The sequence below is a fragment of the Lissotriton helveticus genome, chromosome 5_1 (genome assembly GCF_964261635.1).
Source record: "Lissotriton helveticus chromosome 5_1, aLisHel1.1, whole genome shotgun sequence".
Classification (NCBI taxonomy): domain Eukaryota; kingdom Metazoa; phylum Chordata; class Amphibia; order Caudata; family Salamandridae; genus Lissotriton; species Lissotriton helveticus.
In genome coordinates, this window is record NC_136065.1 from 74,930,817 (window position 1) to 74,943,000 (window position 12,184).

Genomic DNA, 12,184 nt, shown 5'->3' on the forward strand with positions numbered 1-12,184 from the left:
ATACACTCACAGTAGCAAAGTTGTTGCTTAGAGAGTTGATCCCGCGCTTTGGGGTGCCGACCTCTTTGGAATCAGACAGAGGAACTCATTTCAACAGCGAAGTTGTGAAGATGCTTTGCTCTGCATTGAACATTGATCAGAAGTTGCACTGTAGCTATCGACCAGAGGCTTCAGATATCGTGGAGCAGATAAACGGAACTCTAAAATCCCGAATAGCCAAAGTATGTTCATCAACGTCCTTAAGCTGGCCTGATGCTTTGCCCTTGGTACTCATGAGTATGCGTAGCACACCAGACAGGAGGACAGGTCTCTCTCCACATGAGGTTTTAATGGGGAGGGCAATGAGACTTCCGTCTGTTCCAACTACCGCTTTGTTGAATATTACAGATGACCTGATCTTGGATTATTGCAAGGGACTTTCTGGTATCATTCATTCTGTGTCTCTTCAGGTGCAGGCTGCTGAAGTTCCATCTTCAAGAGACCTATGTCACGACTTGTGCCCGGGTGACTGGGTGCTTGTCAAGAAGCACGTCCGGAAGAACTGCCTAGACGTGCGTTGGAAGGGGCCCTACCAAATAATCTTGACAACGAATACGGCTGTAAAGTGTGGAGGGCTGCCAAACTGGATTCATGCTTCCCATACTCGAAGAGTTCCAGCACCCTTAGAAGAAACAGCTCCTCTCACAGATGAAAATCCAGCTGTGGACGGCGAACCACTAGAGGGGATCAGTCAAGCTGTGGGGGTGTCGGAAGAAGTTGGGAGTGCTACAGATCCAGAAGAAGAAAGACAGGACGACAGTGAAACTGAAGTTGCCACCGAAGGAGAAAGTTGCTGTGAATACGGCTCAGACACAGGTCAAGACAAGAGTGATCAAGAACCGAGTGTGAGGACAAGAAATAGGAGAACAAGGCGTGGAGAAGCTAGTTGGCCTGAAAGAAAGAAGAGGTCGAGCTTGAAGCCAACTCCAGAGAGAACTCTTGCTCCTATATCTGAAGACTCGGATTTGGCCGAAGGTGCACAAAGACAGGAACAGGAAGGTCCGAGAAGATCGAGGAGGGTGCGAGTGCCCTGCAGAAGATACGCTACTCCTGAGTGGACCTACCTAGCTGCAGATGTCCAGTGCACGGAGATCTGGGAGGGTGAGGGAAGTGACATTGATCAGTACTGACTCAATCATAACAGTGGAAATAGTGTTGGTGATACCCGGAGTGGAGGTCGAAGGGTTGCTGACACTCACTATCCCCAATTCTCCTTATCTGAGCGGGATAAGAGACATGGTTTTAAACAGAATCGAATTTCCGACCTTTTGTTCAACGAGGCCAACGCATGAGTAGATCACTCTTCGTTTGGAAATATTAGAATACGTGATTAGAGCCGCTGGAACACGTCTGATTCCAGATTGTTAAAGACTTTGTAAATAAACAGATTGAAAGATGACCTAGCGCCAAGTGGAAGAAGAAGAAATTTAGGGGCTTCCCATTTAGTGGACGGAGAAGGGCTAGGGTTGTCTGTTGCTATAGAACTCAAAGACTGATCTTGCGGAAGGGATTATCAGCTTCCAGGTGTGGTTCGGAAAGACTGAATAAGCAAAGAAAAGAGACTTTGTATCGTGAAAGAAAACCAGAACTACACTGTCTTGAGATCATGGAGGCTGGCAACTCAAACCGCAGGACAAAATGCATAGTAGGCACACTTTTAGTGGGAGTAATTTTTCTTATAGTTTTAGTAGTTACTATATCATATGTAGTGGGACATGAAAATGAAGAAAAGGCTACAAAGGAAGCAAAAATTGTATCGACACAGAAACGTAATACTGCTGGTAAAAAGGGGGACAATACAGAGAAAGATAAAGCTTTACTAGCAGCAGAGACTCGTAGGTTGCATGTGGATGAATCACAGGGAAATTTCAAATCAAATGCATATGCTAAGTTGCTTTACGAATATATTGATGCTATGGAGGCTAAAGATTGCTACGTGTGTATGCAATTGCCAGCCTCTGTAGACGAAGGTATTAGATATCATCATCTTCCATTGACTTATGGAATCACATGTAGTTTGTTGCTTAGTATATTTTATGAACGTGATGGGTTTGAATATTATTTTTCAAACTTTGATGCTGTTTTACCAGAAGTTCCAAACTACAAGCACATGAACAAGTGGGATTATTATAAGAGTGAAGATAGACTAAAGACATTTTTCATTCCTTGGAAAACGTTAGATACTTCACATGCCCGAAGAAATAATTTGACTTGTAAAGTGTCAGAAATTGAGAAAAGGTTTATAGGGCAGGTGGATGATCGGTACAGGAGACAGAAGATCTTAAAAGCTTCAGGTCAATGGAAAACAGATTGGACAGAGGAAGAAAGGTCACACCAAAGAAAGGGTAGTAATGGTCCAATAGCTTTGGATCGAGAGAAGAAAGAGAAACTGTGTATATATAGGGGTAAAACCTATGATGAGAATGTGTTTGTGGGAGAAGTAAATTGTGAACATGCTTTCCAATTAGAATATTATACCAAGGATTTCTTGAAGGGAATGCAGGTGATCCCGAATGTATATTTTGTTTGTGGAAGAAATGCATACGTGAAACTACCGGATAATTGGTATGGATCATGTTATTTAGCAATTGTCTTCCCCAAAATATACCATGCTAAGGATTTAGAAATTATAGAGGGAAGAACTCAAGTTAGAGGAAGAAGGGATGTAAGCGATGAGGAGGTAGTTGGAGACGTATTTGGTGCTATGTTTCCTCTTTTAGGGATAGTACTGAATGATGTCAAAATCAGAAGATAGGTTGTCCGCCAGTACTGCTAGATCATTAATGCTGGTGGAGGGAGAGATGCAATCGATAAGGGCAATGGTTCTTCAGAACCGACTTGCTCTAGACGTTCTGTTAGCCAAAGAGGGAGGAGTCTGTAAGGCTTTGAAGGTTCAGGAATGTTGTACTTACATTCCAGACAATTCAAAACCTTTAGAAAAGTATATACGGAACATCACTGAAATTCATCATGAGATTGAGGATTTGACACAGGTGAATGTGTGGGAAAAAGTAGGTCATGGAATGGGTAAAGTTGGAAGTTGGTCTGCCAACCTAGGAAAGGGTTTCATTTGGTACATACTGAAACCTATCATCATAATAGTGGTTTGTATAATCACTTTGTGGGGAATGGTGCGGCTGTACCAATGGTATAGATCAAATAGATTGCAGAGATCCATGAGAGAGCAGGAGAGGAGATTAGCTGCGATGCAGGATAATCAGTACAGGAGTCTGAGGGCTCTAGAGATGATGAAACGAGAGAGTACTGCAACGAGTTCAGTTTGATTTAGGTCATACCTCAGGGATGGTGTTGTGATGGTGATGACTACTAAAAGTCATCAAAGTGGGGAACTGAGAGAGCGCAAATCGAGAAAAAATTAGAAGTGCACCATATTTACAAACACGTTGCATTAGTTTAGTAAAGATTACATAAGAGTGTCGAATTTATAGAGTGAAAATACATAAGAGTGTTTAATCAAAATAGAATGCATATATCTGTGTGAAAAGCTAATATAGAAGTGTGTAGAGATGTTATAATGATGTTGAAATACCATGTTATGTGGCTGTTGTAGAGGAGAATGTAATAACTGATAAACGTAGAAATGTGTAGGCCACATGGCAGTTCACGGAGAATGAAAGGTGATGTTATACTTTCACGTGATATGGATTTTAATGTTGTAATTCAAAGTATTATTGATCATAGAACTGAAATATATGTTTTATAGAAGTGTTTCATATAACCATTGTGTGTAATAAGTTAGAATACTGTTTAGACTAAGAAAATTAAAGGTTTACAGAGTGCACAGGCCCGTTTCATGTAATTCTAAAAAGGCCTGAATAGATAAGTTCATTTCTTTTGATCTGCATGTGTTAGTTAATGGAATGTCATGTTAAGCATAAATTGCGGAGCCTGCTCGATGGTTTACGACTTGTACAAGTGTCTGTTTGCAGGTGCGAGGAGGTTCCAATCAAGAGAGTGATGAATAGGGTTTTGTTAAGAGAGCCAGGCACAGGCCTGGAGGAGGCTTCAGGAATTTCCTGGGGGGTACCGTCCTGCCGGAGAAGAGTCTGAGAAGCAAGGTCAACGCTAACGATGGGCCCAGAGGAGTATCAGCATGATAAATGCCAGAACCAACACCACGTGAGGGGCGTCTCTAAAGGGCGTTTCTATTGTAAATGTGATTTTTGTATTAGGGACAGCACCCCTGGGTGGAGTTAGGGCAGATGGTCTGAGGAACCTAAGAGAGCGGATGGGTAGGCAGATAGGTTAACTGCGAGACACCGATTTACAACGAAGACTAAGGGAAGTGAGTGATCTTCTTTGGAAGTCACCACGGCTGACACCTTTTTAGGTTAAGATTTTGCTAAGTAGGGATGTCACTTAGTCTAGTGTAGGGACAGTCTAATCTGAATTTTCTTCTTTTCTGTAAATGACTCATAAGCTACAGCTTGTGTCTATTCTTGCAACTCTGATGATTTTTGAATTGGTTTTGGTGATATTCTTCTGCCGACTAAGAGCATTTAGAAAATTTATGTTTGTATTGATACCAGTATATCTTTTGAACCTTATTTTGAGATGTTTGTATCTCCAGTTAACTTTGGCTTTATAATAAACTTTTAAAACTTATTCGTAGTAAGTGGTTCTTTAGAGTGGTGTAAATCCTTAATTGATTGACCTAGTAGTGGATTGCCTTTTACTCTATGACAGGTATCAACGGTTCAGTCGACCCAAGTTGGGATCTAGACCCTATAACAATAGATCAGAAATCCCGCCGTAACAGATGTGTTTGTGGTATTTGGATCTTGCTGAGCGAAGCATGGCCACATTGTCAGTGGAGGGCACTTGCCTCCATTGTTTCTACAGGAATCTTAGCTGCTTCCTTTCCTCATAAAGGGATTTGTTGAACCAAGGTGCTGAGGGAGTGGGCCTTGTCTTTTTGCTTTTGAGTGGAGCGACGTTATTAATTTCAGCTGCAAGAACTGTGAGGCATTGGGAGGTGAGATCGTCAACAGCTAGGTTTGGGTCTAGCCTTGGAAGTGATAACAAAGCTGATTAACAGAGGGGACCGACATCAATATTTTTGGCGTCATGGAACCAGGAGATGGCCCTCTTGGGTTGGCCAAGAGTTATAGAGTGTGAAAGTTGAAGAGAGAATGGGACGAGGAGGTGGTCAGACCAATCTACATGAATTGGGGTAGTGGTAGAAAGCATGCCTGCTTTAGATATAACGAGGTCCAGGATTGCGCCCTTAGAGTGTGTTGATTCAGAACAGTGTTGAATAAGATCGTTTGCAGAGAGGAAGGTGGCCAGTGAGTTCGCAGAGGAGTCTTGCGGTACGCCCCAGTGGAGATTGAAGTCACCCACGAAGGTCTGATTGACACTTTGCGAGTATTGGTCGCTGATGAAGTCAGTGAGATCTTCCATAAACGAGGGGCCACTACGGGGCCGGCGGTAAATGACATGGAATCTGAGGGGTGAACGGTGTTGCAATTGAAGCTCAAGAGAAAGGCATTCAAAGGTGTGGGAGGAGCTGACAGGAGAATCCTTAAGTTGGAGGGCGTTTCTAAAGATGACTGCAACACCTCCCCCCGTGTTGTTGTCAATTCTGTCATTCCTCAATATAGAATAGCCTGTGGGTAATAGGAGATCAAACATAGAGTGAGAGGTATCTTTGAACCAGGTCTCTGTGAGGAAGAGCATGTCAATATTGTAAAGGGTGATGGTATCGGAGATTTCAAGTTTGTGTTTTACTGCAGATCTGCAGTTGTGAAGCATACAGCGCAGCTCTGTCAAGACTGTTTTGGTAACGGGGGCACTTGGGCTCTGAAGGGTGATTGGGATATTGTACTTATGCGGAGGTGCTCGGGAGGGTTTAGGTGGATGCTTTGTTCTGACAGAGGTGATGGTCGGAATAGTGTAGATAGTGGGGTTGCTAGGGTATGCCGGATGAAGAGGGGTGGCGTTCAAGGGCTTGTGTGAGTTAACTAAGTTTGCAGACGAAAGGTTGAGCTTGGCTGAATTGGGGTGAGGGGGCGAGGTGCATCTCGTGGGAAGTTGGAAGGGAGTAGAGGTGCATGGAGGGGTGGAGATCTTAGAGCATAAGTGTGAAATGGCAGCTGTAAGCTGGGAGATGGAGGTGATAAGAGAGCCTAGCGTATTTTCCAGTGAGAATGAGGCAGAGCACGGAAGGTTGGGTGGCTCGATTGAAACAAAGGGGGGTGGAACTGGTGGTGGAAGGCAGGGAGAGGTGGGGGGACCGGAGGTAAGTTGGGGTGTGGTGTTCACAGATGGGGGAAAGGTGGAGGTTGAGAGCGGGAGTTAGTGAGTTGGAGGTTAAGGGGGAGTTGTCCTTGTTGGTGTTGCAAGAGGGAGAAGAGTTAAGGACAAGTTTAGGGGGAGAAGGGTGCGTAACACGGCGGTAGGGAAGAAGGAGAGGGGAGGCCTGTGTGGAATCATGGGAATGTGGGAGGTTTGGGAGGAGAAGAGGTGCAGTGGTTGTGGAGGTCCTGTCAGTTAGGAGAGGCGGCTGTGAGGGAACGGGCATATGGCAGAGTGAGGGGGTTGAGAGAAAGGGAAGTTGAGGAAAGGAAGTGGTTCTGCTGGGCTTGAGGGAGGGAAATGGAAGGGATTACTAGGAGGGGAAAGGGAGTAGTGCAGCAGTACTGGAGGAGTAGGAGGGAGGAGAGAGATGCAGTGGAATTGTGGAGAAAACGGGGTGAATAACGAGGGGATGGAAGGAGGGATATGGGGAGCCTATGGAAAGTTCATTGGGGGAGAGGGTTGGAGGAGAGGTGGACTAAAAAGGGGGGTGATGGGGAGGAATATGGTGGAGGAGAGGAGATTGGAGTATCGGGATGGTGAAGATGGGACGAGGAGCGTATTAGCTAGTGGTAAGGCTGAAGTAATGTAGGAGGGGACATACTGTGAGGGGGGAGGGATAGGAGAGGAGGTCAGAAGGGAGGGGAAGGGAAGAATACCGACCTGTGCTTCTCGAGAGTGCAGCCAATTGAAGTGAGGTGGGGTCGGCGGAGGAGAAAGGGAGTAATGGGTGGAGCTGGAAGGAGAGTCAGGGGGAAACCCGGTTGCAGAGGAGGGGAGTAAGGAGGGGAAGAGGAGGTCAAAGAGCGAGAGGCAGGTGTCTTTGCCTTGGATCATGACAGTACCGTTGTTATATAGTGAGATAGTGAGGTAACCTTTGAAGCGCGCAGAGGGGGACATTTTTAGTTGTTTCCCATATGGGATAGAGGAGGAGGAGGTGACGTTAAGGGAATTGTAAAAACTGTTGGACCACGAGGGGGTGTCGTGGGTGAAGAAAATGAAATCGTTTTTACACCTCCCAAGACTAACATTGTAAAATTGGTCAACAAAAAGGGAGTCCGGGAAACGTTCAATAGTGTTATGCTTCAGTCGTTTAATTGTAGCTTTAGTCTGGTCAGGAGGATAAATGATTCTGTAGCAATTGGCTCCAGACTTAACTCGTGAGGTGGCCATGTTGGGAAAATGAGGCGGAGGAGGGTGGGGGGGAAATGAGAGGAGTGTTACTGGGAAAGCGGAGGTGAGAAGAAGTAAAAGGGCAAAAAGGGGGCGCATAATCCAGATGTTTAAGGTGGAAAAACCGAGCTAAAGTGCTGTCCGGGAAGTGAGGTGGGTATTTGTTGGGCCCTTCATCTAGGAGTACAAGGTGCCACCTGTCACTCGAAAAATTGACCGGGGGAATGTTTGCACATAGTAGGACCAGGGAGTCATAACTCAATTTGAACTGTCCCCACCGAGAAAGCTGCTTAACGGGTGCAGCAGGCACTACTAGATGCGCAGCCGTAAAAGGTCTAAACAATGCAGCAGGCACTCCTGGCTGTACATCTGATTGATGACCAAAACGGTGTAGCTGGCACTACTTGCTGCGTAGCTGTAAAAGGCCTAAACGATGCAGCTGGCACTACTTGCTGCGCAGCTGTAAAAGGCATAAACGGTGCAGCTGGCACTACTTGCTGCGCAGCTGTAAAAGGCCTAAACGGTGCAGCTGGCACTACTTGCTGCGCAGCTGTAAAAGTGTACAAGATAAATACCACACATTTAAAGTGTTAAGCGGATAGCGTTTAAGATGGAAAAATTCATTACTCGCAGACGCCCCCAGGGTTGACTAGTTGCTGCAGGAGGCACTGGTCGCAAAAATGTAACATCTGGAAGACAGGCTGTGAGCTCACTAAATACGGCTCAGTAATAAGGAGTATTCCGCGGTGACTGAAAGCAAACGACAGGAGAGACATAAGGAGGAAACTGGTCACCCTTCTCATCTCTTACCGGGTCTCAGTAGGCACATTGTGACAACAACCCTTCACCTGTATGCTATCAACACATACAGGAGCACAACCCTCCAGCCGTATTCTAGTGACGCATCACAGGAGCACAGCACTCGACCTGTGTACGAATGACACATCACAGGAGCGCAACCCTCTACCTGTATACTAGTGACATATCACAGGATGCAGCCCTCTAACTGTATTCTAGCGATACATCACACGAGTACGTCCCTCTACCTGTATACTAGCGGCAATGCACAGGAGCACAACCCTCCACCTGTATTCTAGTGACACATACAGGTGCACAGGCCCCCACCAGGGGTGGAGACATACCTGGCTCCACAATATTCCTCGGTCCAGCTCTTCATGGTGACGCTTGAGAGACAAACCTCTCTCATCAGCTGCAACCCTCTATTCCAGGCTGGGGTGTGATCTACTTCACCTGATGGCTCACACCCTGTTATTCTATGCTAGGATGTGAGATACCTTATCCGGTAACTCAAAGCCTCCTATCATAGGATAGAACAAGATGTCACACCAACCTCCTCGCCCATCCTCTGTAGGAATTTGTTGGGAATTCCCTGAAGAAACTGGTGCTGTAACATTGATTTATCTGGTAATTCTTGATCTCTCGTGTTCATAGCACAAAACCCATAATCCTGGTATAATTGTGAGTGTGAAATTATTACATTAGTAATTCTTCATCACTCTCAATGGGGGCGATAGTAGGATACCCCCAGAGCATCTCCTGGGCGAACGCAGCAAATGTCCTCACAGCACAGGGGCAGCCCGCACTCCTTAAGTGTCGTGTCTTTCATCCCAAGTGCTGAAACTTCCTGGCCCCATTACTTTTACATTCTCCCGTGTGAGTCACATTTACTCGCGCTTGACTTCTGCCAGTCTCTCCACTCAGCCTGTCTCTTGGTCTTAGTCTGTCTCTGCCTGCAGTGGGTTCTCTTCCTTGCACTCGCTCCATGGATCGAGCGTCTCTGCCTGCAGTGGGTTCTCTTCCTTGCACTCGCTCCATGGATCGAGCGTCTCTGCCTGCGGTGGGTTCTCTTCCTTGCACTCGCTCCATGGATCGAGCGTCTCTGCCTGCGGTGGGTTCTCTTCCTTGCACTCGCTCCATGGATGGAGCGTCCCTGCCTACAGTGGGTTCTCTTCCTTGCACTCGCTCCATGGATCGAGCGTCTCTGCCTGCGGTGGGTTCTCTTCCTTGCACTCGCTCCATGGATCGAGCGTCTCTGCCTGTGGTGGGTTCTCTTCCTTGCACTCGCTCCATGGATCGAGCGTCTCTGCCTGCAGTGGGTTCTCTTCCTTGCACTCGCTCCATGGATCGAGCGTCTCTGCCTGCGGTGGGTTCTCTTCCTTGCACTCGCTCCATGGATCGAGCGTCTCTGTCTGCAGTGGGTTCTCTTCCTTGCACTCGCTCCATGGATCGAGCGTCTCTGCAGCTTTACAAATTCTGACCTCTTTACAGTTCGTGAGGTGTCTGAGGGAAAGAAGAGGGAAGGAGTATGAGAAGGATGGAAAACGCTAGAAGGGAAGGTAGTAGGAGGCTGCAGTTCAGAAATTAGGAAAAGCACGCTAGTGTTGTTAAGAAACTATCAACCTCCCAACCTCCCTCTGGACTCCCACTCTAAGGACGGCTTGTTGGAAGCTTTTTTTTATAACTAACCAACTTTTCTTTGCTCCTGACAGGACACGTTAAGAATTGAGAAGCAGAAAATTGAATCTGAGATTGAAAAACTGCAGAAGCTCCTGAAAGAAAATAAGCAAACATTGCATGAAAAACTGGAGGAGATGGAAACTAAAATTAACATGGTAGAAAATTCAAATATTGCCAAACTGTCTAATCAAATCGCCTCTCTAAAGGCCCTGATAATGGAGATAGAAAGGAAGTGTGAGGGGTCAGCGTGGGAACTCCTGAAGGTGAGATACTGTTTGGTAAATGCAATAAAAGAAGGAAGTGAATTATTCATACTTTGTGTGAAGTGTTACATGTGTTGGCAGAACACACATAATCTCCGGCCAGGGTCCATCCACAGTGACGCCATGCACTCTGACAGGCACACAACATACAGACAGACATTTTTATACTGTCCCTTTAAATGCTGAGAGCGCAATTCAATATACAAACCGTTGACTTTACATTAACTTCTTACAGTGTCACATACATGTCACTAACCCATCTAATTATGAAGACGATTTGTTTCATATGTATGCATTTTTTCTATTAGGGGCGATGCTGCACACCAACCAATCCCAGTGACAGTAATTAACATATGGAGACAAAGAAGCCAAATGTAAAACAAGCAGAATAAAGATGTGCAGCCTAGCTAGGAGCAAAATCTGAGAGAATTGGAAAGAAACCACATTTCTCAGAAGTGTGAAAACACTTCTTTCTCTTCTACAGCGCTTACTTTTCTCCTAATGAAGGACACTACACATTTCAATTTGCTCCAACCTCACGTTAGGGTGAACAGTGAGCTATATAATTAGACATTTGAAAAAGTTAATGATTTCTTTAATAATATTTCTTTATTGGCATTTCTTTATATCACAAGAGCAGATCACAGATATATATCAATAAATATATCGGCACTTAAGTTCACACTGGAAACAGTAGTATGACAATATATCAGCGAGCAATATAGAAGTGGAATCAGTGTACATGGAAACGTGTTGTTCCAATACTATAGCAAATGGAATTAACAAAGTCGTTAACGCTCCATCAGGGTGATGCCAAAAATATAAATTTACAGTTATAAAAACTGACAACAGATTAGGTCCTCGGGGCGGCAACTGAAGCCCAATAACACGATCACTGTAAGAACAGGGGCCTCACTTATGAGGTTTTACCGTAGGGCAGCGCCGCACGCCTTCCTGCTGCGCTGCCCTACGGTACAAGAAAAGGGAAGCAATGCACCGTATCTATCAGATACCGCACATTCCTGCCCTTTTCCCCGGCGCCGGCGCACAATGGGCTGCTGTGCGCCAACGCAGCACCTTTGCACCATGGTGCAAGGGGCCTGCTTTGTGTGGATGATTATTTCTGTGCAGGAAGGGAAACCTTCCTGCATAGAAACAACCCGAAGAGGCTTTTTTCTCTTTTTATGTGTGTTGCAGAATGACAGTAAATTAAGGTATTTCTCCTCGTTGTGCCTCCAGCAATGCTAATGCTAGAGTTTTCTGAATTGTCTCCGGTGAGAAAGCATTAAACTTTCTTAAACTGGTGGCGCTGTCCGAGTGGGGCGGGATGAAATTCATCTCCACACATGCTTGCTCAGACAGGCTAGGGGAGTTCTGAGGGATCACTTTGATTTTGTCTTCAAAGTGGTTGGACAGAGAATCACAAAGAGCTTGTGATGCATGTATTTCTTGAGAGCAAAGTCTAGGGTTTATGAAAGGGTTAAGCACTTCAAATAGCACTTTGGAAGAATATACAGCCTGATGGATTTGGTTAGAAATATATGTTTTCTTGGCTCTTTTTATGTTACGGTAGGTCCCGTGCTAAGGCTGCTCTATGGGCCTCCTTATCAGGTATATTGTTGGTTAGTCGCCAATGACTATTAAATTATTTACAAGCAGCTTTCTCTGTCATTGGTTCTGATGTGTACCAGAGAGCATGAGATCCATGTTTGGAATTTGGACACAATTTAAGAGGGATAATCTTGTCTAGAGACAAGTTTAGGGCTCTATGATGGTGTAAGTCTGATCGACGTCTGCGTCTATCGATATGGTGGTAAATTCGAACCCTTAGCCAAAGAGTCCGAAGTGATTTCCATCAGTGTGTGGATAGTTTTTTATGGGCTTTGGACGTTTTATCATAATCTTTTTGCATC

The 12,184-nt window shown here is 45.4% G+C and overlaps 1 protein-coding gene across 1 annotated transcript in view; it reads left to right on the forward strand.

Moving 5' to 3' along the window:
* The window catches only part of LOC144752388 (E3 ubiquitin-protein ligase TRIM39-like), a 184,018-nt gene extending 173,245 nt beyond the window's left edge, over positions 1-10,773 (forward strand). The window contains exons 3-4 of the mRNA XM_078640323.1: positions 10,041-10,271; positions 10,756-10,773. Of these exons, the coding sequence (XP_078496449.1) occupies positions 10,041-10,271; positions 10,756-10,773 (249 nt within the window). The remainder of the gene's footprint in view (positions 1-10,040; positions 10,272-10,755) is intronic.
* The last annotated feature ends 1,411 nt before the right edge of the window (positions 10,774-12,184 follow it).